Genomic DNA, 25,750 nt, shown 5'->3' on the forward strand with positions numbered 1-25,750 from the left:
TTTCTGATCGCCACGCTGAAACACTTTTAAGGACACAATTTCCTCCGTTTTCCCAGCCATTTTGTTTACTCGTTGTTAACGACGTAACTGATTAGTCTCGACCCCAGAGTGCAACGTGGCTGTATCGCGGACATGACTTGAAGACAGAAACCGGCTGTAAAAGAGGTGGGTCATCTCATGAGATCTTGTGACTTGCATTGTTTCATCTCGTAAGGTCGATGGCTCAAAAATTATCTTTGAAGTATCACAAATTCCAAGTGTAAGGTACTTGGATACATTAAACAGGATAATTATGATTTAGAAATCAGATATGTGAGTACCAATTTTATATAAATTGACTCAATTGCAAAAAAAAATGTTGCTACGTTTGTATAGATCCCAATGACACACACAGTGGCATAAGCCAGTCTCTGTGTACAAACGGCGTACACGAGACTGGCAAGTCTATACCACATCGTTACGACTCTAAGAGCGACCGAGCCAATGGGGGGATAGACTATCATGACTATTGGGCAACTTCCACTTGATTGGCCCTCAGCCAGTCTGAGATAGAAGTATAAATTAAGTAACCAATGGCAACGGTAGGCAAAACCGGCTATGCACGACTATGTGCACGACTATATGGACCAACCTCTGGTTGGATCGCACGAATACAGAGTTGCCAATGCAGATTAATAAGGTATAATATTGGGTGACTTTGTGAGCGTCCAACTAAATTAGTACAATTCTGAATACTTCGTTATTCTTTTTTGTAGATGTCGACTACCATTCAAATTTAATAGGTTTCATCATTAGCACACACTTGACATATCCTGAAAGTGTCACTGAAAAAAATACTTCGTTTGTCTGCTTTTTTGTATACAAGAAACACATGAGACATCTGTTTGTGTGGACTTTGTGCAAGGAGCCCAAATCCCCACAATCAAAGTGTGGTGCTATAAATAATTGGTATTATTGTTGTTGTGTTTTTTAAAAGTTGGTGAAGGTGCAACTGCAATCGTGACAGGTGTCATTACCCAGTGTCGTGGCGGAGATACTCCATCATGTGTTACCCAATTCTCAGTCGCATGCAGTGATGATGGATTTAATTTTGTCAATGTGGAGGATGAAAATGGCTTACAGGTAGGCATACTGTGTATATTCAAGGACCCTTGTCACTTATTATTTTTACTTCCTTAAGTTTTTTTTTTTTTCAAATATGTGACAGGATGTGGTCCATGGGGGCCAAAGGGGCGCAAATTTTAAATTGAGATTTAAGGCAAAATATGGAGTAAAACAAATACATACCAAAATAGACATCAAGAAACTTAATAACTTTAGAACCAAGTATGCTAGATCTTTAGTATTTTCAGTATATGATAGCCTAATGTTTGTATAAGGTAATAGTTAAGGTGACTCAATTTTTAAAAATGCCTCCTTTGGCCCCCGTGGACTAGATCATGTCACATATGTTTATTTTCAATCATTATGATTTGTCATTATGTCATTTTGTGAAGTTTAAAACAAATTTTTGTGCGCTCCTCAAATTTTTGCTGTTATTTACAAGTTTTGTTGCCATTTCATTAAATGTTCCCCAAATATTAATCTCTTACACAAATCAATCTCTTCTACAAGGCATACCACACACTTGATTGGCCATTATGTGACATGTTTAGAGGTTAAAATCAAGAGGCACATTTTGAGGAAATTCGCACGAGTCCGTTTTATTTAGGGCCATTTGTCTATAACTGGTCTTTACATGTAGCCCTATGGAGAGAGTGCCCATTGAGGGCGCTATAACCCCCATTTTAGGAACAAAAATGTGATTAAAAAAAAACAGACTCGTGCGAATTTTCTAAAATTTTCAGAATATGTAGTATGAACATGTAGAAATATAATCAAGTAGTTGCCCTACCTGCTCTTCTCCGAAAAAATAAAAAGTCCTATACCTCAATGATAATGAAACCTAGGTGACATACTCTGAAGCTGATCCTGGCTGTCCTATACCTCAATGATAATGAAACCTAGGTGACGTACTCTGAAGCTGATCCTGGCTGTGATGGTTATTTTATATGTAGGCTGCTGAGGGCACTGCACCTGAGTGCTGCATCCCTGAATAATGTTAAATATTTTATAAGGTGTGTCTTGGGCCAAATGAGCCATTCCATTTAAAACCCCCACTTTCAAATGGTATGAGCACATTAGGCAGTTCCATTTGAATTTCATACACCCTCTGAAAAAGATTCTCCTTGAATTTTCCACAGAGGGAAGGTGAGTTTCAAATGGAGCTGCCTAATGTGTTCATTCTATTTAAAATTCAAACTCCCCCTGTGGAAGATATTTTCAAAATCTTCCACAGGGGTAGTGTGGATTTTAAATGGAATACCCCAATTGGCCATCCAGTGGCTTACTGTAAATCTCAATGAAGTTACGTACTGTTGCTATATAAATTTGTGTTTTTTGGTTTTTTTAAAAATTTGTATAGATATTTGATGGCAATGCCGATCCAGATGAAGATGTATTCAACTACTTTTACAAAGCAGTAAAATGTCGCTTCATTCGCATTTATCCAATATCAGGAAGGGGCCTGAGATTTGAAGTACTTGGATGTGATGGTAAGATTTATTATATACTTGTCAAAAAATCCTCCAGCCTGAATGTGTAGCAAATATAGGTGCTATGCAATTACCACGAGCATCTTCAGTTTGTAGTGACATATTTTTCTGCAACTTGCATCAAAGAAAGAAGACATTACCTTTGTGGTCATCATCATCCTATGGGGCATGACCAGGGACAGGCGATTTGCGCGGAAAAAAATAGCAAATTGTACGGAACTTTTTTTTCAGTGCAAATCATGTATCCCTGCCTATAGGAAAAAATAGCCAATTGCGCGGAATTGCGTGAAAAAAAAATCGCTTGTCCCTGGGCATGACTAACCCCTTGTGACCCTGTTGATAGTGGTATTCCAGTTGCTTCTGTCTTGAACTTGACAGAAAGCTGCGACAAGAGATAGGCCTGTTGACTGTTTAATTCCATGAGTCCATCTAAGCATCTGCCTACTGCATAAGTGGTAATTTTCACGAGGGTTTTATTTTCGCGATTAGAGCTCCAACCGCAAAAATAACTCTGCGAATATATGCAATAATGTATTACAAGTATAAGGAAAGACTGGGCAATCACGAAAATGTGTTTCTCACTGCACTCCAAATCGCGAAAATAACTGAACACAAAAATTATCACTTATACAGTACCTCTTCTACAACTGCCTTCTATGTGTCCTTTGAGATATTGCTGTCAGAAGACAGAGGATATTTTTCTAATTACCTCAGGCACCGGAAACAAATATGTTCGATCTTTGGATCGCCAGTCGATGCTGCTTCAATGCTTGTTATTAATGAACTATCAACTAATTAATCAGAATTAACGCTAAATTTATATTGGTCAATTACTAAAATTACTATTTTGTCACAATAACCAATAGTATATTAATTGATTTCATAAATAATAAGGATCAACCAAGCATCGATGAAAGATCAAACTAATTTGTTTCTATTGCCTCAGTAAAATTTAGCACCCTAGATTTGTTTCATTTAGTTTAGATCAGAGGTCCGCAAATAGCGGCGCGCACGCCACTTGTGGCGCGCCGAGCTTCCCGAGTGGCGCTTGGCGCCGTTTAGATTTTAAAAATAATTAATTCATTCATTAATTTAAAAAAATCAAATCAAAACAAACGCCTTGATCAAACTTCATCCATCAGGAATATCTCCAATATTCTATATTTCAACATTAAACAATGCGATTCCCATGTTATCCCTGTAAAGACTAAAGGCTAAAATAGTACAAAATATTGCACCAAATGGCGTCATTTGCACCTCAAATTTCAAAAAATCGATAGCTTCAGAGGGGACACCCCCACCTCTGACCCCCCCACCTCTGACCCCCGGCCGCAGCCATTGAGTGGCGCTTTGCATTTTTCTTTTTATTTTATGTGGCGCTTCAACAAATCTATTTGAGGAAGCCTGGTTTAGATGGTGTGTGAACAAAAACAGAGCAAAAATTACCACTGTACTATCCTATGGGACATACATGCTTTTGTTTCTCATATCAAAACCGTTGGAGTAATACAACTCAATACGCCTCAGATTTGTACTCGAGTATGAGTAAAATTACAGTACTTGTACTCACACGCAAATACTCATACTCGTGGTTTGTCATCTTGCTATCATAATACTCATGCCAAATTACTCATACAGAACTGATACTTTTTTTTATATAACTGAAGTAGGATGCTACTATCAACCAGGCCCTGGATTTATTTGGGGGGGGCTGATTTTGAACAAGTGGACCTTTTCTTCAAAATTTGGACCTTTTTGGACTAGGGTGGGATTTTGAAAAAGTGGACCTATTTTTCCAAAATTTGGATCTTTTTGACCAAAAAGGCATAAAAAACCCAACTTTAGGGCATTTCGGGATTTGGGGGGCAGCCCCCTGGTTACGGACCTGCTATCAACAACCTTATCCCCACATCATCTCTACTTTTTTCATCCATGAAAATGGAGATTTAACAGTAGAAGGCCATTATACTCATTACATTGATTCTCTTAAATATTAGGCTAAAAGACATTTTGGGTTGGATTTTGTAAGCTAAATTATGTGTCTTCAATAGTATGTTAAATCATTGTCATTCAAACAGTTTTTTATTAAGCCTTCAATTGCAAATCTAGCTGGGTTTTGTATCAAAAGGGATTGAATTACCAGGATGAAATTACACATAGGTGGAGAGCAAGGGCTGTCAATGTCATTTGATGCAGTGGCATAGCGTCATGGGGGGCATGTCCCCATTGATTGCAAAATTGAGAAAATTCCATAGGATTATTGTCGAAAACGGCTTGTGCCCCCCACCCCCTCAAATCAGACTTGGTGTCCCCCTCCCCCATATTTAATGATGGTGAAAACAACATCTATCTGTAACTGTTTTCTTTTCACTCTTGTAGTAGTAGTTTGATTATTTTTAGATTTATTTTTCCATTGGATGAATAAAATAGCGCAGTGTTTCTGCACATGCATGTTCTGATGTGTTTTTACTTGTATTTGTAAGTTATATTCATATCACAGAACTCAGACTTATACAATTCAATTCAATTCAATTTATTCCATTCGATTTTCATATTTTATACCTAGGCAAAGGTATGTACTCATACTTGTAGTCTTGTACTCTTTAACTCATAATTTGCCATTGTGCTGTACTTGTATTTGTACTCAAGTACTCGTACTCACATCCAAATACTTGTACTCATTCTCATAATATATACTCGCACAACTACAAATCTGGTAGGCCCAAATTAATGTCAGATAGGAAACAGAATGAACACCCAGCAATAATGACACCTTTCTTTATCTCCCACTACAGCGCCTAATCTGTGTGCATTCGACGATGCATGTGACAATGGTGCTACATGTATTAGAAAATTCATGGACCCTGATGGCAGGCCCTGGTAGGCCCAAATTAATGTCAGATAGGAAACAGAATAATTATGAACACCCAGCAATAATTATACCTTTTCTTTATCTTCCACTACAGCGCCTAATCCGTGTGCATTCGATGATGCATGTGACAATGGTGCTACGTGTATTAGAAAATTCATGGACCCTGATGGTTATGTCTGCAAAAGCCCTGCAGGAATCACTGGAAAAAAAGGGGAAATTCAAGGTAAGGATTGCATGAAAGCAGGGATAAGGAAAGTTGGGATAAGTCTCCTAGTCAAAAAATATATACCGGTATGGAAGCCGCCATTACCAAGCCATCGCGTAGGCCTGGAACACTAATTCGATTTCTACCGGCTGCATCGCGTCAGTACTCCGCGTTTAAGTAATAAAATTACCCGTAAAAATCACGGCTTTCTGCATCCAAGGTTAGACTTTTTCAAGCCTGCTACAGCACAGTTTTTCAAATGTTGAACAGCTATTTTTAATATTCTAATTACATTTTTAGCGCATCCATGAACTAATTTTCATAAATACATCCAATCGACCAACAATCCCGCTATCCGGGCCAAGATATACAAGAAAATACTGTTTTCAAACACAAAAATTAGCCCCGGTTTACGCCTACATGTAACTTGGCAATACTCTATTTAGATCATCGTTGTCAAGCGCGAGGTGATTGGCCGTTGGGAATGTGTACTGTATCCATGGTAGCGGGGGTGCTAACGGACACGCTCGTTAGCACCCCGACGCGCTTGTTAGCACCCCATGGCGGCCCCCATACGTGTGTCAAATTTTGTGGTTCTCGGCAACTCCTGTACAGCATACCGTAGCGTGCAAATTTGGCCAAATTTGGGGAATCTGTGAATCACTGTCAACCCCCTGATGAAAGCTCCACACAAATAAACATTCATAACCTTGTGAATATACATTGTACGCGATCTGTAATACAATCACAGATAATAACTTTCAAATACACGGACACAAATGCAGGTTATTGAAAAAAGTATAATGACTGGGTCTCATGACAGCTGAAAGTATACTTTACAATGACCGTGTGGCGTGACGTAGTGTGTATTAGAACAATTTATGTGGCTAGAGAATTTCAGAGCTATAGTTATGATTCTCTGACCAACATGTAAATTTGAAACCAACAAGTTTATTCCACATTCTTATTCAATGGGTACGTCTTGTAAAGAATTCATGTAATTTGATTGGTTTTCTGGTGTATAATATCTCACATTAGTCAGGGCGTGCGCCGGCGGCATGCTTGTTGCTCCTCAATGGTCGCGGGGTAATGCGTTCGCGTAATACACGTGCCAGAACTAAAACGCGATTCGGCGGCTTAGATGTTCGTGATGGTTTCGTTCATTTAAAACAACGGGGATGTCCTCACAAAAGTAACTTTTTTTTTTCTGAAAAAGGCAGTTTTTCTCACAAAAATTACATTAAAACTGAATAAGAATGAGATTAAAAGATAGGATTTTGTCTTTTGCCTATCCAATATCGTGTCATAATGGATGGGTTGGCCAATGTTTTTATCGTAATAGATACCAGCTGCACTAAAAATATTGGCCAGCCCATCCATTATGACACGATATTGGATAGGCTAAAGACAAAATCCTATTATTTATTCTCTAAAATATTCCACACATCATTGCATGAAGCTGTAAACTATGCATGACTCAAAACTGGACCAATCACACTACGCAATGTTTGTTGTTACTAATCAACCAGTCCCATGATCAGAGCTTCTGCAAAATAAGCACACATATTGACAATATACATCAGGCACGTACACCTGTGTCCGAGAATTAAATATCGCAAAAGTAGTAGCCATTGAAATTGTTCACATATTTTTTGTTCACATATTACTTAATAATAATAATAATAAACGGCATCTATCCAAGCTTTCTGGATTATCATCCCTCAAAGCGCGCCACAGGTCGATAGGCTGCCAAGCCCCTAAGGGCGGCACAAGTTGACCTCAATGCTGAGTGTGACAGACAACAGGCCCGGGCTGATCCCCTGCTCTTTACGAAAAGGCCTGCAACTTTTACATGTCCAGATATTGCTTGTCTGCTACACGGGACCACCATCTTACGTGACTCTCCGAACCACGGCACGCTATGTACCCACTGTGGTGTCTGCACGTTTAGGGCCACAATGAGTGGGATAGAGGATAAGAAAGCTCATGATCTTACAACCTTCCGACAGATAGCCTAGCACACCAAACTACATGACCACCCTCTACCTCTAGGCTAATACTGTAGGCCTAATACTGTAGCCTTCTACATTGGACTGCCGTTGACTTTGGAGGTCGTAGCTCATCCGCCTTCACTACCAATGCTAACTATACTGATGCTGGCTCGCCATAACCCTGGCTAGGGAGGCTAAGGGGGTACCCAGTGCTTGCCCAGGGCACTGCCCCCAGTCTACGGAAAGGGGAGGGGTGTCTCACTGTCCCTCCACAGGCTGCCTTAAAAAGGGTCCCGTGCCATACCCAAAACTAAAAAAATTATTAGATAGTCGTCTGCTCTCTGTTTTCTTACAGGTGAAGGATACTGTCGCAGCGTTAGCAACGATCACATTCTCACGTTTGATGGAATTGAATATGATTTCCATGGAACTTGCCAATACAAAATGGCTGCCTCAGAAGAATTCAAGTTTGAAGTTATCATTGATAACAATGAGTGTGGGCGTGAAGTCATTGTCAAGATAGATGACATGGTAAGATTGATTTGGTTAGCATTTGTAGGCTATAATAAGATTGCGGTTCCAATTAGATCGACTGCTCAGTAAGTGCAATAGTTGGCAACATTTGGCAACTTACACACAGTATATTGCACTCATCTACACATGGCAGCTATTGCACTTGCCTACTTCTGGCACTGAGTAGTCAACATTGCTTAAGCAACATGCATGGTCATCAGTTACATTATGTCAACTACATCAAATATATTCCTGGATAAACTTTAACGATGGGAGATCATAACAATTAGTAAAATATTTAACAGGTTAAGCTGTCAGACAAACTTTCTTCTGGAGTAGCTCTGACCTCTTCAGGACAAAGTACCTAATAATGAGACATCTAGGCTACCCCATGCCTACTGATATTGATGGCTTTGAAAAGAGCTGTTCACTAAGAACTGTCCTTGTCAACAGAGAACAAGCAGACCTTGCCTATCTGCTAATGTAAAAGTTATGGTGGCTCTGAAAAGAGCTGTTCATTGAAGAACATACCCTGTTAACAGAGAAAAGTAAATAAGTGGTATCAAATTATCTTGGTCTAACTGACATATCTTGGGTGGGAAAGTAATGCTGCCTCTGAAAAGAGCTGTTCAGTGAAGAACATACCTTGTCAACAGAGAAAAGTAAATAAATGGTATCAAATATCTTGGTCTAACTGACAGATCTTCGGTGGGAAAGTTATAATGGCTTTGAAAAGAGCTGTTCACTGAAGAACATACCTTGTCAACAGAGAAAAGTAAATAAGTGGTATCAAATATCTTGGTCTAACTGACAGATGTTTGGTGGGATAAACATGTGGACTGCGTTGTGGCTATAGGCAAATAACACCCTGAAATTAACCCAGAGAACTAAGTATAATAATTTTCACCTTGAATTTTTGTTGCCACAATTTGAATATAAACAACCCCAAAGTCAAAGCTGAAGCCTTCAAGGGGTAATCATTGTTTGGTTTGGGGCCCCCACACTGATCATCTGTATATGTGACCATCCATCTCAAACCGCTCGTAAAGTCGGCAAATTGTATTTCGAGTTACAGTCCAAAATGTGAATAAAGCTTGTATTCATAATGTACCTAATAATTGTCCTACAAGTGTCTCATTTCAGTCCAGTCAAATACCAATCTTTAATCCTATTGCTCAAGAGGATAATAAGCTTATATTTATAGTAAATATAGCTTTAGTCTTTGTTTGCTTTGGCTAAATCCTGTTCAGGTGGTGAGTTAACCAACAATTAACAATCAGAGGGCATTCCTGAACCTCGTTGACTTGGGGATGATTTGAAGTGACGGCCAACTATGACCATTTGATATTTAATACCAGCAATGTAGAAAAAGAGATATATTGTAGCACCAAAATAATGTACCTTTTTACTGAAGTAGCAAAGTTTAACAAGCCATAACCCCGCTTCTGGACATCGGTTGAAGTCAAATGATATATCATTGTAAAGCTTCTGATATATATTTTCTAAATACGCAAGAGAACAAAATTGACCAGGGGCCAACTTTACGAGCGTTTCGATGTGGATGGTCACATATGTGTGAGACGTGTAATGTACCTGGAGTAGTTTATGCATGCAGTTCGTTCATCTTAAAATCGTTGATTTGTTTTTCCGTTTCTGCATTCAGGTATTTGTGATGAAGCAAGAGGGCGTTGTACATGCCAATGGTGAACTGTGTTCTCTACCTATCTTTAAGAAAGAGATCAAAGTATCATTGAGTGGAAATATGGGTGTGGTAAGTTACTCTCGTGGAAAAATTGAGTTAGCTTGAAATTCCTCTGGACAAGGAACTTACTGCTAATTGTCTCGTTGTAACCCGCACAAAACTTGGGGAGCTGATCCTGGTTGCGATGGGTTTTTTTGGAATGTCTAGGGTATGCGCTCTTGTAGCAGTAAAGTCCCTGATTTGATGTAATGATGTGGGGCCGTAGTGGTCAGCGACAACCTGTAAAGTGTGCTGAGGCTTGTGGATCAACGTCTAGGCGGTGTTCCTGTGCGTAGTGCACTATAAATCACTGCACTTTTTTTTTACCCAAGTAATAGTTAATATAAACACATCACAAGAAATAAGTCCCCTTCTCAAGATTTCGGCATAACATCGTCAAGTAAAATTTTGTACGTATAAGACAAACTTAATAATAATTATATGACTGTTCACTAAGTGTTTTGTGAAAATGAAAGATGTCCATGACTTCATGGCTGAATGAGTCAAAATGGAAGACAAAAACTGCTCTTATAAAAAGTAACAAAATCCACTCAAAAAAAAAGCAATTTTGTCACTCTATCAATCAAAAAATTGCAAATAATGCTGTATATTTTTGTTTAAAACAAATATTTTGTGAAAATGAAAAAAACCTTCCCTAAGTTCATGTCTCTTTTTCATGAAAAGCTAACTGGAATGTTTTTACTCTATGTGTCACAAAAAAACTGGTGGAAAAAAGTGAATTTTTGTGATTTGTTAAAGAACTCGAGATTTTTGAAAAAATTGTTGTCATCATGGGATTCCTTGACTCATAACAATACCAAAAATGTGTACTTTTATATACTTTGGACATACAATTTAGAAATTATCCTCTTACTCTGGCCTTAAGCATGAAAATCTTTCATTTTCACACAACACTTATGAAACAGAGAAACAAGTCATATAATTATTTCTAAGTTACTCATGGCGTTATAGTTACTCTGAGTGTATACTATAGTAATTATAGCCCCAACATTCCAAGGGAAAAGCACTAAGGAGAATGATATTTTACAAATTCTAAGGATAAAAAAATTCCTCCCTGGCCTGATTTCCGGTTTTTTGTTGTTTTTTTTTTAGGATCAGGATTTGAAATCTGGATATTTTTTTTCATTTCCGGAAGTGAATGACGATATTTCATCATAAAAAGAGAAGAAAAATTTTTTTTTTGGTGATACCCTCATAGCCAATTCCTCGATCCCTAGTGTTCGCTGAAAAGATAGTGCTCCGATCAAGCATTCTGCTTGCTCACTTCACTCAAACCAATTCAGGGTTTTTCTCAACAGCTACTTGCAACCCTGAATGTGCATGCCAAAAGAATGTATGTCTCTGACACCTGCGCGTATTGCTATGTGAAATCCAAAGTGCTTAGCGCTACGCATTCGCCGTAATTTTTTTTCCCCTATTTTCATTTTTTCAGTATCGTATAGCGATCAAATTTTGTCTTTTTTGCAGTTTGGTTTGGTTGTTGTTTTTTGTACACATTTCACCATGATTGTAAAAGAGACAAACAAAAATTTTTCATTGTGTAGGCTTATTATATTACTATGTTTCTGTATTTGAATATCAAAAAGTACATAAATATTGTGCCTTGACTGTAAAAAAAATAATAAATAGAAATATCGCATATCTCATATTCTTAAAAAAAAATTAAAAAACGCATAGCACTTAGCCTTTTTACCAAATGTGTCTGAGACATACTTTCTTTTTTTTTTTTCTAATTGTCTTTGTTTTCATTTCAGATGCTTGTGAAAGAATGGTATATCAATGGGGAATGGAAGGGTAAACTAGAGGTAACCTGGGATGGTCGACACACGGTGGGTATCATTGTATCACCTATCTTTGTCAGCAAGATTGATGGTTTGTGTGGTAACTACAATGGTGACATGGAAGATGATGTAGCAAAGGATGCCAATGGTAACATTCTTATTGATGGTATCAGGGTAAGTGTATTTCTTCTTCTTCCTTCTTCCTATATGTGACCCGTTCTTCAACATTTCATTATTTGAATAAAAATGTAAGCACGGGACAATAAGCTTCAAAATGATACCAAAATTATATACATAGCATCAATACTTTTCAAGATACCTTGATATTTATGCCAAATTGCAATTCTAAGTAATGTGCTAATTAGTTTCCTGCCTTCAGGATTGAATAGGGATTATCATATTTCAACTGTCAATTATTAATTAAATAAACCTCTTTTTAATAAGTACTTTCAAGGATTTGAAAGTCCATACAGGCCCAAGGTCGAATACCATGAAATTAAGGATTCCAAAATTTGATTTTTATTTATGGGAATGTCATCTTTAAAATCCTATAACTCAAAAACATGCCTAGCGACTTGTTCCGGGTTTTGATGGAGCTAGCCACATATACGTGCATACCTCAATATTGAGTATTACATTGTCGCACTGGCTTTACGCGCACAGTTAAATTACTGGAAATCCTGGAACCTATATAGGGTTGATTGCAGATATCAGAACCGGGTGGTGGCCCTTCACTTTTCAAATGGCTCTGACACTTAACATGCACAGGGTTTGACTCTTCCTGTACACCGGACCAACAGCTTTATGTGACTTCCGAACCATGAGACGTCGCACATACACTACCTATATCTGCATGTGCTAAGCAGTGTACGGGGGTGAGAAGAAATTCTACAATTTTATTCTGTAAAGTAACTGAACATAATTGTAGGATTTCCGACCTTATAGGAACATTTTAGGAGAGGACAAGAATTCTCACCTAAGGCAAGCCCAAGGCTCAAACCCTCGCTTGGTCTCAGAAGGGGTGGTCTTGATCGCCGAAGGTTTGGTCTCAGTCTCGATCTCGGATGGGAAGGTCTCAGACCTAGAGGTCTTGACTATAACACTGTTGCAGGGGTGTAGCCAGCTTTCTTGGTCAGAGGGGGCAAAATAAAATTTTGGGGGCACAGACGAAAAAAATTGCAGTTGCATCATACAATACATAGAGACTGTATGTCTTCGAGCTTCCCGAAAAGGGCCTTATTGGGATGATGATGGTATTTTACACTATTTTCGCCCATTATCCGGCTAAAAAGGGCTTTATTGTTACAATGTGCACGCGTAGCGCGGAAAAATTGTGTATTTTACACTATTTTGGCCCTGAATTTGCTAGAAAAGGGGCTAGTTGCCCTTTTCTTTTCCTTTGCCCTCCTGATTTTCTCTTTCATTTTTTTTTTGTCAGAGGGCACTTTTTCATTCATTTTTTTTTTGTCAGGGGGCACTCTGCCCCCCCCCCTGCACCCCCGCTGGCTACGCTACTGCACTGTTGTATACTTTTACATATCTGTAATTAAATATATGAATACAAAACCCACCCAAGTCCATACTTTGGCCAAATTGAGTTAAGCATGGGAAATTGTTGGTATACATAGGCCTGTCATATGCATGAAAGAACAACTCAAATTCATCCTCTGTGTCTATTGAGCATGTGAAAAATAGCATGTATGAAAGAACCACCCAAGTCCAGGATTTGAGTCTTGTAACACATTGATTGAAATCCAACTATGTATAAAAGTCCACTTGTAACACATTCATTGCTGGAGAGTGACTTTTGAAAAAAAAAAATGGGTTTAATCCAGGAAAGTGTATGGTTTATATTACATGGCAGTATGCTCATCAACATTATACATACATGTGTGCTTTATTTTGTATTATCTTACTAGTGGTAATCTCATTCCAACATTGATGTCTTTGTATATGATTCAAAAAACCACCCAAGTCAGGCATTTAAAATGAACCCCCACGAAGTCCCTGAAATGCTAATCGTCATACCTAATACAGTTTAACCCACTCATTTGCACGTAAAACTTACCATATTGGTAAATCTAACTGAAGGAATTAAAATGATACACAGGTTTTGTTCTCAAAATCACTTCCCATGGACTTGGGTGGGTTTTGAATTCATGTATTCAATTGATAGCCTATATAAAAAGGTATAACCATATTCATCTCAAAATTGATGTTTTCGGCTAAAAAAACAGTATGTCACGAAAGTGGGTCCCAACATGTGACACATGATGGCCCTATTCTATTTGAAATTCATACCATGAAATAGCCCAATTTAAACACAGGATCATTTAATTTGTCTTTGACATTGTATAATTCTTTTTTTTTTTTCAGGAAAATGTTGTTGATACATCAGCTTGCCCAGAGACAAAATTGTTACCTGTGTTACCTGCGACTCAGTTATTATATGGGTGTAAAGCCCCTGCAGATGTGCTTAAGAAATGCGAAGAGTTTGAAAAATGTGAGCATAGGATTTCTTTACATTTACAAGTCCCGTACAGAATCTTGCCAACCTCATTTTTTGGCTGAAAATAAAAGTTGGAATAACCATAATGATGAGCCCAAAATTACCAACTATCAGCTAAATAAAAATTCCTTTAAAAAAGGAATGGGACGCCCAATGTGAGCTGGACGTGATATGGTGAATTCCCGTCATGGTGTTTAGATTTGGTATTATGATTTTTTTCTAGGGAAGAGTAGAAGATGATCAAATGCAAGAAAAATACTTCATGGAATGAAGCTTTCGCGTCAATTTGCGATTATGTGGGATGGGAGACCCTAGTGATTTATAATGCACCATGTCAAAGCCACATGCCTCTGCACACTGCAGATTGTTACTGACTTCTGTGTAGCCATAACCAATTAATAATATCACATTTTGCTTGTTGTAAAGTCGCTGGGTGGGTGCTTATAGGGGCATGGGCGGCTAATGGAACGAATTCGGTACATATTTAAAGTAAATTGTATTTTTTATTCCAACAGATCCACTGGCAGAGTGCAATGAAAAGGTAGATCCAAGCACATATGTTTTTAAGTGCAAGTATGATATGTGTCTTGCTCCAAAAACATCCTATGATGTAGTTCTCTGTAATCATCTTGAAGAGTATGCTACGGTGTGTTCCTATCTTGAGCTTTCTATAGCTTGGCGGTCACATAATAGATGCAGTAAGTGAAAATTATAAGATAAGTTTCAAACATGAGTAAAGTGACTCGTGTTTGACTCATGAATAAAGTGACTCAAGAATAAAGTGACTCATGTTTGACTCATGAGTAAAGTGACTTATGAGTAAAGTGACTTATGTTTGACTCATGAGTAAAGTGACTCAAGAATAAAGTGACTCATGTTTGACTCATGAGTAAAGTGATTTATGAGTAAAGTGACTCATGTTTGACTCATGAGTAAAGTGACTCATGAGTAAAGTGGTTCATGTTTGACTCATGAGTAAAGTGACTTATGAGTAAAATGACACATGTTTGACTCATGAGTAAAGTGGCTCATGTTTGACCCATGAGTAAAGTGACTCATGAGTAAAGTGACTCATGTTTGAAACTTTCTCTTTTTAAATGAAGAACATGTGTATGTCTTAGATTGTTCATGGGAAGGAAAAACCTCCGAAGTGTCTGTGGCCCCTGAACTTGTTTAAAGCAAAACCTCCTATGTAACCTATTTGCAGTTTAGTTACTCGAAGTTTTGTATTAAACATGTTCACTGGGCAAAGACACATAGTAGGTTGTTTCTGCGCATGGACGACTGATATTTTACTACAGCTTGTATTCTATGCAACTTTATTGACAGTGACAAGGGGGGGGGGGGGAATCCCCCTGCAGTCAGAACTCTTTTCCCCCTGTTTATCACCCCCTCCCCCACCCCACCCCCCAAAAAATCCAAAATTACGAACTTTTTGAGATAATTTTGTAAATTTGTTGACTTTGCCTGCCCTGAAACTCACTTTTTCCCCTAATGCCCATCCGGAAAAAACTTCCTGGCGCCGCCGCTGTTTATTGAGTGGCCATTTGGTCAGGCCAGAGCTAATCATTCTCTAGCTGAATATATAAGCAGACCTGGCCTATAGGGTCACTCAACTTTAGCAGTGACAAGGATGTATGACCAACAATTTGAAACTAGAGGTATTTCTGTGAGATATGAGGTCATTGAATGGGAAGCTAAAAGGGAGGGTCACTCAGGTAGACTTGGAAAGTCTGAAATCATACAAACATTTTTGCACTTTTTAATGGAAATATCAAAAGGGTTTGTTTTTTTAATTTAAGAGAAAAATTAGTCAGTTATCTAAATTTTGTGCAGAATCATTTAAAAAGATCATTGTAAAACATAATATACTGAACAAGTGTCTCCCGCTGCTGTCATTGTGTTATTAAGGTTGTAAGACAAGTATTGAAGTTTGTCAGACTACGATCTTTAAGACTATAGTGCATCCTTAATGCTGAATTTAAAATGAGATTTTTGTCTAGAATTAAAAGGTCCTGGACCCGATCAACAGCCTCATCCTAAAGGCATGCATCATGTTTTCTCATTACCATCCTGAAATTTAAGACTCCAAATCGGTGTATTTCCAAAGAAATCATGAAAAAGAAAACAACCCCCTTTTTCAGCACCGACAAACGTTCCCTAGACCCTCAGAATTCATTAATGGCGGCTTTCTTGCATCACAATTTTTCTAACCATTCCCAGACTCCCATAATTCAATGATTGTCACTCTCATGCCTTGCATTGGTAGACATGATCACATTTTGAACATATGAGGGCGGGCTTCATTAAGCTTACTTGTGCACCAAGATCCTGTCTTAACTGTGTAATCCAATAGGAAAATTAAGAAAATTTGGATTTTGACCCTCAAAACTCCAATGTAGCATGATTTTTTTTTTTCTGCATTTGAATAATATTTGATGCTATCAAGTACTGAAAGCTACTTTTCATGAAACATTAGCACATTTTTGTAAAATGGCCCTTCGTGCTTAAAATTTTAGCCATAAAATACATACACACATGTTAAGACATAGGAAGCCATTGATAATGCTGGGACAGACAATTTGGCCCATTTTGGGACATTCAGACGAGCATACTTTTCCTCATAACATTGCCAATTATAGGCCTACATACATAATTGACCACTCATTTTTTAAGTTAAACGATTCTCTTTTTAATGAAAGCAATTTTAGATGAATTTATTAAATTTCAAAATTTTAGGAACATGCCTAGCATTGGCACCTAGATCATTGTGTTTTCTGTACTACTTTTTCAAGTCTAAAACCTTAAAAAAGTGCTTTGTTGTCAATTTCTTCCATTGAAACCATTGTTATGGGGGTACTACACCCCTGCCCAATTTTGTGCCTATTTTTGCATTTTTCTCACAAATTATAAGCGCATTGGTGACAAGTAAGATATGTATATTATAGGGGCAAGGACTACAACTACTGCACTGGAAATTTTATTTCAGCACAGACAACAGTTGTGGAGTTACAGTCAAAAATGAGGAAAACCAATATTTGATCAATAAATCAATAACTGCTCGCCTTGAGTTGCTGAATTTTCACTGCAGTAGTTGTAGTCATTGCCCCTATAATATACATATCTTACTTGTCACCTTTGCCCTATAATATTTGAGAAAAAATGCAAAAATAGGGACAAAGTTGGCCAGGGGTGTAGTACCCCCTTTTCAACCTTGGTTGCTATGCCATTGGTGGCAACACTGGCCAAACATTCACTGTCATTTACAAAAGGGAGCCACTTTCACATTTTTGAGGCACACCCTTACCCACACCAAACTTGAATACCACCCCCCCCCACCTTGCACTTAAGTCCTGCTTTCAAAAATTGGTACTGCACTGCCAGGATGGAAATAAAGAGGAGTGCCATGTGTCCATCAAAACATTTAGATCTCATAACACCAAATCAGAGTCCCATAGAGATATGTGCTAAATTTGCCTTAAGAAAACATCATTTTTTCTTCACAGGAGCGACTCACTTTTAAGCGACAGCTATGATCGTTGTAATCAGCCCTTGCTTGATCCCTCTGGCTGGGAAAAAATATAGGTTGACCGTCATTATTTTTTACGACTGGCCCTCAAAGTCTACGATGTCTGGGAATTTCCTATTTTTCAGGCAAAACCATGCCGGTGTTTTCTGTAAAGAAAAGGCTGCTTAAAATCATTCAAAGTTATTCGATCTCTCCTATCTGTGGTACACTTGCAGGAATTAATATTACTAATCATGACCAATCCAAATTTGGCTAAAATTATGCAAATTTCTGCTCATTTTAATGCTTAAATTGAGAATACATGGGTTTTTCTGAGAAGTGAAATTAAGGGCGCACAACCATATAATTCTATTTGGTGGTGTGTTTGGGCACCAGAACCAAATTTGTTCGCTCTTTGGATCGACCGTTGATGCTGCTTCAATTCTTGTCATTGATGAATGAACAACTTATTAATCAGAATTAATGCTAAATTTTTATTGGTCAATGTCAATACAAGCAAAGATTTGCATGTTATCCTAATGAACAATAGTCAATTGATTAATTTCATAAATAATAAGGATCGAACAAGCATCGATGGTCGATTCAAATATCGAACTAATTTGTTTCTATTGCCTTAGTAAACTTCTGTAACTACAATATTTGTCATCCATTACCTCAGGTATGCAATGTAAGGGAAATGCTAGGCATAGGATCAAAGGCACTGCATGCCCGGCAACTTGTGGTGATGCTCATGCTAAAGAGGAATGTACAGAGCTTTCTATGGAGTCCTGTGAATGTGCACAAGGCCTAGTGTTTGATACCATTAGCAAGGAATGTGTTGAGCCTAAAGATTGTGGTTGCCAAGACAACGGATGTTACTATGCAGTAAGATATTGCCTCTTTTTTTTAATCAAATAAAGTTACAGCTATTTAGTTGTTTTTGAGCTGAAAGAAAGAACAGTTTACTAACCATAAGTGTTACAATTAAACTAGACAACAAATAAACACAAATCCCGACTGCACACAAGCCAACTTGGAAAAAAAGTAAGGGAATGTGCCGGCGTAAGATTTGAACCCATGACGTTCCCATTACTAGAAGGATGCCCTCCCAATTAGACTTGAACTACTATGCACTGTAGACTTGGTTTTGACAAGGTTATTGAAAGTCAGTTGACATTATATACCTCATGCCTTTAAATAGATTCCTGGCATCTGATTGGTTAAAAATAGTAACTAGGCCCTGTACTTTGGAGAATTTCATCAATTTCCTCTCTATTAGTCGCCACCAACTATGAATCTGCCCCCACCATTATTATTCAATCATTCAATTATCATTCTGTGAATGTAGAAATAAATTGGAATTAAGAACTATGTCTTGACCAAAGATAGTGTACCCAAAGATAACCAACTCAAATTAGCGCCATATGTAATTAATAACACTATGGTAAATCCATCACCTTGGTTTGCTGCTCATGGAGGCCACTTAAAATACCCGCATTTGTGTCTTTGCGCTGTCCTGTTTCATGCAGGGCTTATGGTATGTTCATACTACCACCGCTTTTGCGATGCGTTGCTTTGCGATGCCGATATATCAATTACTTTTTGCCGCAACTCAACGCAACTCGTCGCATTTCCAAGTTAAAATGTATTCAACTTTATTGTGATATCACAATGCAGTAGTTTGCAGTACGATGCAGTGCGGCAATGCACCGCATCGCAAAGCCACTCATCGCAAATGCGGTGGTAGTATGAACGGACCTTTAGTGCATGTTTTTGACACAGCGCCTTAGACGCAGAATGCAAACAACCACCCACTCTGAGTCGAAGTTTGCCGGGCGCTTAGCAAAAAAATCCGGAGGTATATTAAGTAACCTCCATGAGTTACACACAAACATGGCGGAGTCTGTACTCTTTTCTTCTACCTCATTGGTCTTTGACAGATGAGTATGTTTAAGATCTCAGTGGTACAATGGGCTATTACATTTGAAATATGTCATACCCCTGTGGATGATTTAAGAAAAGATTTCCACAGAGGGAGTATGTTTATAAATTGAATTGGCTGGGTTTAATTATTTTAAAACCCATACGCCCCCAGTATGTAGCTTTGCTTTATATCTTTCACAACTGGGGTGAGTATTTTAAATGGAAGTGTGTGTTTAATTCGCATTTCCAATCCGGCCTGAAATGTGGGGGAAGACACCAGGTCGAAATTGTTAAAAAGTGGCTGAAAAGAACAAAAAATTGGTCATTCTGCCGAAGGTGGGGAACATTCCCCTGACCCCCGAATTGACGCCCATGGGTAAAGCAAATCCTAAATCCTAAACTGAGCAACACGGATGAAGAGAAGCATAAAAGGTAGAAACCAGCTTAGCAATAGAGGCCATCAGCCTTTTCTGTGGGATCCGCCATCTTGTGGGTACTGCCGTTCTGCATGTCATGCGTTAGACATTAGGCCCCGATTATGCGGAAGTCGGAGCGTGTGACGCATCTCTTCAGCCAAGCGTCAACGCAGTGATCTTGGCAACAAGGCACTCCATACCCACAAGATGGCGGCGTTGACTTGTAAGGGAAGTATCAATTTGATCACATTTTCTTCTATTCCAGCGTGGTAAGAACTTCACTCGCAAAGGATGTCAGGAGAAGTGCGAATGTCTAGGTGGATGCAAGGTGAAATGTACACCTCTCGCATGTGGTGAGAATGCACAGTGTGGTATCAGTCATGCGACATATGAATGTGTTTGTAATGATGGATTCACTGGTGATGGCCATACATGTCATGGTAAGTGGTTGCAGCTCCATTTCCCCACCTGACTTTTAAAAAAAAGAAGGGAAAAAAGTGCAAAGATTTATAGTGCGCTGCACACAAGTATAAACTCACATGCCTAGGAGCACTTAACTTTGTAAGATTGTTGCCAACTACTGTGACCCCAAAATCATTTTGCAGCTAAGGCCTAAAAAATTGTTTGATTGGCGTAAATTTAAAAAAATAGGGTAGGTCGGTCAGCATCTTTTTTATTATTATTATTATTTGTTTTTACACACACATTTTAAGCTGTAAATTGCGTATAAAAGCCTTGGAATTTTTTTGTTTCTTTTTTTATTTTATTTTATTTTATTTTATTTTATTTTTAAAAGGTCTAGGATCGGGCCTATTTTTAGGGTCGGTCGGGTTACGCCAATCAAACAATTTTTTTAGGGCTAAGACACGACCCTAGGCATAACCACAATAGACATTCACAGCCAGGATTAGCTCCCTAAGTTCCCTACTGGTTACAACAGGACAAGTGCCTTGTCCAGGAGAATTTCAAGCTAACTCAAGTTTTTCACAAAATCAAACTACACCACAGCCAGGGCTTGAACTTTGTAACCTCTCGCACCTGGTTGAGTAGCCTTGATCAAGGCTTCACCTTACGTTTTCTCTATTCATGCCTTGTACAGGATGTTTAATCTGTGGTAGTATAGTATCATAATTATACTGGACTCCCTCAGATTTTAGTCTGGTCAGATTTTTTGTGTAGGACGAAAGCCTAGATAGGTTTGTAATTGGATTAATTCTGTCCCTACACAAATGAATGGGAGAGCAAATAATCTGCAAACACAGATCAGAAGCAACCAATCATATATAGGCTTCCCCTATATTTAAGTCACTGCTATTTGGGAATCATAACGTCCAAAATTGCAAATTTAAAGCAACTTGTCAGATCTCCCCAATTTCCGCCAAATTTGCAGCCACTAATTAAACTATTAAATCATTTGAGTCAATAAAATAATTAGGCCATTCCAGTTGAAATTCATACACCCGTATGGAAGACATGACCTTAATCTCCTACACAGGAGGTGTAGATATCAAATGGTGTCATTTACTCAGATAAACTCATTTGAAATTCACATGCACTCCCTGTGTGGAAGATTAAGGTCATGTCCTCCATAGGGGGTGTATGGAATTCAACTGGTATAGCCCATTAAGGTTTCCATCAGGCTCATTTTGCAGCCATGATAATTTTCCGTTTTAAAACTGAATTAGGTTTTTTTTAGTCAACTTTATTTAATTTCAGCCTGTTTTTGGTACTTTTTGCTCAGTTCCACACACATTTTCATTTTTTTAGGAAAGTGCAGTCTCATGCCTGATTTTGAACATGTATGCAATTGTTGTCTTTTTCAGCCATCATCAAAGAGAAGGTGAAAACAGCAGAAAGCTGTGCAAACAAACAAATCACCATCTCATGTGAAGAAAAAAAGATTGACATCCTCAGCGCAAGCATAACAACAAATGCACGCGAATGCCCTGCTGAATCAAAACCTTCGAATCTTGACACCTGCTGTTCAGATGAGGGCGCCACTTTAACGGTGGATAAAAAGTGTCAAGGCAAGAGCGAGTGTATATTTGAGGCATCTAGTGAGACACTTGGAGAGCCGTGTATGCATGGTAATAAGTATCTGAGTGTGAAGTACCATTGCACTGATGTGGTGGAACCAGAAGCTGAGGTAAATATAATGGAAGACAGAGATAAAAAGACTAGTTTGCGTCTGACGTCATCTGTCAATTAAACTCAAGCACGGTTTGTTTACAAGTTTCGTGATTATTTGAGTTGCTGAATGCGACGGTAAAACCGGGCACCTTATTGTTAATTTTGCACCTTCAAACATGCAAACCATCAAGTTAGGTCTTTATAGTAGGAAACTTTCTTTCACAAATTCACCATGTCAACAATGCCTAGAAAAGTTGCTTTTTGGCTTGTAAAAGTACGTAATTTTTCGCCATTCTCTGCTATTCCTCTTCTCCGATCGGCACCAGATAAATCAACCTTCCTTTTACGCGCTATTTACCAATCAAAGATTGTAGGGAATTTGATTGACAGTGACGTAAGACGCAAACTAGTCTTTATATCTTTGTCGTCAATTATAGCTAGCATAACTCGTCATCTGCATCACATGCTGTCATATCTGAAGAGGCTGCCTTGAGTGACTTTTATTATCATTGTTGTATACTGCGCCAAAAAAGTATCCTTACACTTGGACAAATAATCACAATTTCAAAACTGAACCATATTGGGGTAAATTTGTTTTCGTAATAGATGCACTATCTAATCCTGCACATTATGACACCACATGGAATCCAATGTGACCTCAAGAAGTAAAGTTACAAGCAATTGAATAGACGGAGGTCCAGTTTTAAAAGTGACAAACTGGCCTATATACAAGGTGCAAAAAGATTCCAACAAGCGCAACAAAGAGACAACACAGTTTCTTCAATGAAGCTTTATTTAAAGCAGCATTTATTTCAGTTTTTACTTTTCTGTACTTTTCATAACTTCCATTTTATTTGTCAGCTCTTTTGTTTCAGTTTTCTTTTGTTCCTTTTGTTTTAAGTTAAAGGCACACACACAAATAAGCCATTTACCACTCTCAAACCAGATGTCTAGTCCGTGGAGTTTTGAATAGGCCAGTTTGTCACTTTTAAAACTGGACCTTCATCTAATCAAATGCTTGTAACTTTGCTTCTAGAAGTCACATTGAATTCAATGGGGTGTCATAATGTGCCGAGTTAGCTAGTGCATCTATTAAAAAAACAAATTTACCCCAATATGGTTCAGTTTTGAAATTGTGATTATTTTTCCAAGTGTCTTGTATACTTTTTTGGAGCAGTATATTTCATATTGTTATTTTATGTTCCAGCATGCTTCTTTCTTTTATCAATGGACATGAGATGTAATAATATTGTGGTAATACCTCAAAATATTATTAAGTTAATTTTACAGTGTATACTATCTTATGACAATTAGATGACAATAATAAAAAATATATATGACAGTATGTGAAGCAGATGGTGGACTATGGAATATACCCTCCGCACCCTGTGATTTAGGTTATAGAGTTGGGGGATGGGCATATTCTCTGGTTATCCTCCAGATCTATACTTGTAATAAAGATACTTAACTAGATTGAGAGCCTCCCTCCCCCCCACTTTACCACATCAAAATGCAAATTTTAGTTTTTGGAGAGTCACACCTCTTGGTACAGTGTCTTGATGCTTCTGACTCTTCCAATATAGCCCATTGGGTCTATTTTAGTTATGAATAAAAACATAATAGTTTGTTGGTTACCCCCCAAGACGAGTACTGTCCCTTGCCACTAGGATACACATTTTTTTACTACTAGAATCCAAATCACTGGAGCTAGTTAAAGCCATAATATGAGATCTTTTAAAATGCATTTGGTTATTTTTTGTGCAAACTTGATTTGGGGCATATTTGTAATGTTTGCACATGTCCCAACCAAAGTTTAATTGGAATCAGTCAAATGTGTTGTTTGGAGGACAGCAGATCAATTTTGAATACCGTAAAACCCCGTCTACAAGCATATAGAGTGCTTCTGATGAAAGCTACATTAATCCAGGCGCCATTATGGAGTATGAGCAAATAAATTACGGATCCAAGCATATACAAACAAGTATTATTTTAAGACCAATCTATTGTATTGGTATATTTACGCTGGCTTGGAATTAATTTAGCTTTCATAAAAAACACTATGTCTGCTTGTAGACAAGGTTTTACGGTATGTCATAATTTGAGACCAAATGATCAGTAAGTATAAATATATCCATTTGTGCTATTCCATTTGAAATCCACACTACTCCTGGAAATATCTTCCACAGAAGGAGTATGCTTTTCAAATGTAACTGGTCATCAGGGTTAATCATTTTGAAACCTTTACTCTCCCTGTATTATGGCTTTACCTAGATGTCTTCCACAACTGGAAACTAGTATTTCAAATGGAAGTTACCCAGTTGTCTATTCTATTCAAAACTCATACTCAGAAGACTTAGCTAAATCTTCCACATGGGTGTGGATTTGAAATTGAATAGCCCATTTGATATGATAACAGCCTATTTTTAACAATTACTAAATTAATTACTTTTTTGTGTATATCATTTTGTTGTTCAGGTGAAAGAAGTGACCAATACAGCTTGCCAAGGAAAGAAACTAGACATTGACTGTGGTGACAAATTTATTAATGTCATTAGTGCCAACTATGGTCGACTAAGTGCAAGTGTATGCAAGCCTAAAGGAGATGGAGCTATCAAGTCAGACAATTGTGTGCACCCAGGTTCATTGTCAGTAGTACAATATGATGAAAAATGTCAGGGCCAACCGAAGTGTGGTATTTTGGTCTCAACACATACCTTTAATAAACATGGTGAAGACCGGTGTGAGGGGACAGAAAAGTACTTAGAGGTAATGCAGTAACACTTAGCGTTGGCCATAGCCAGTATCACGGAGCAAAATGCTACTCAATTTTGATCACTTTGCTACACAATTTTGACAAAAATGTGTAACAATTTTATGCCATAGACCTATAATCTGGGCCTATAATACAGTAAAGTAGTGCAAGCTAATAATGCTATGCATAAAAAATGTTGTAATTACGTCCAACGCTGGTAACACCTCTGAAAATTACAGGTCATGGTGATCAGGTGATGTGATCAAGCAAAATCAGTTGGAAGTTGGAAATATTGATTTTTTGAGATATAGAAATATTTCCTTTTGTTTTTTATTGTTTTAGACAATCTATAGGCGTATATCTTTGAACTGGTTGTCCAATTTTAATGGGTTTTTATGCAAAATGTAGCTTTACAAATGCTTTTTACAATCCGATAACAAGCTGAAAATGAAATATGTCCGACTTCATCCTAATTTTGCTTGATTACACCACATACTGAAAATAACACTGAAAATAACTCTGAAAATAATACTGAAAATTTACACAATAGAATGCACCACTGAAAAAAAAACACTAAAAAGTTCTATTTTGTATGCAAAAATAACCATTGTCCAACCACACTGAAAAATGGACTGAAAGAAAAATCATTGGGCACTCATTAATTACTGTCATGGATCATTGCTCATTAGGCCAAAAAAAATAATTGTTTGTTTGTCCTCCACAGCTTTGAAAGAGGACGTGCGGGCGGTTTTTTTTTGGTTTTTATGGGGGGGATTTGGTGTATTCCTGGATCT

At 37.9% G+C, this 25,750-nt stretch overlaps 1 protein-coding gene across 1 annotated transcript in view; it reads left to right on the top strand.

The window, feature by feature from the left end:
* The window catches only part of LOC140140470 (uncharacterized), a 235,312-nt gene that overhangs the window by 175,913 nt on the left and 33,649 nt on the right, over positions 1-25,750 (top strand). The window contains exons 59-70 of the mRNA XM_072162230.1: positions 977-1,122; positions 2,465-2,594; positions 5,561-5,689; positions 8,018-8,193; positions 9,839-9,946; positions 11,692-11,892; positions 14,095-14,221; positions 14,743-14,925; positions 18,415-18,620; positions 20,340-20,514; positions 21,898-22,220; positions 24,680-24,970. Of these exons, the coding sequence (XP_072018331.1) occupies positions 977-1,122; positions 2,465-2,594; positions 5,561-5,689; positions 8,018-8,193; positions 9,839-9,946; positions 11,692-11,892; positions 14,095-14,221; positions 14,743-14,925; positions 18,415-18,620; positions 20,340-20,514; positions 21,898-22,220; positions 24,680-24,970 (2,195 nt within the window). The remainder of the gene's footprint in view (positions 1-976; positions 1,123-2,464; positions 2,595-5,560; positions 5,690-8,017; positions 8,194-9,838; positions 9,947-11,691; positions 11,893-14,094; positions 14,222-14,742; positions 14,926-18,414; positions 18,621-20,339; positions 20,515-21,897; positions 22,221-24,679; positions 24,971-25,750) is intronic.

The sequence above is a fragment of the Amphiura filiformis genome, chromosome 19, assembly GCF_039555335.1.
Source record: "Amphiura filiformis chromosome 19, Afil_fr2py, whole genome shotgun sequence".
In the NCBI taxonomy this organism is placed as follows: domain Eukaryota; kingdom Metazoa; phylum Echinodermata; class Ophiuroidea; order Amphilepidida; family Amphiuridae; genus Amphiura; species Amphiura filiformis.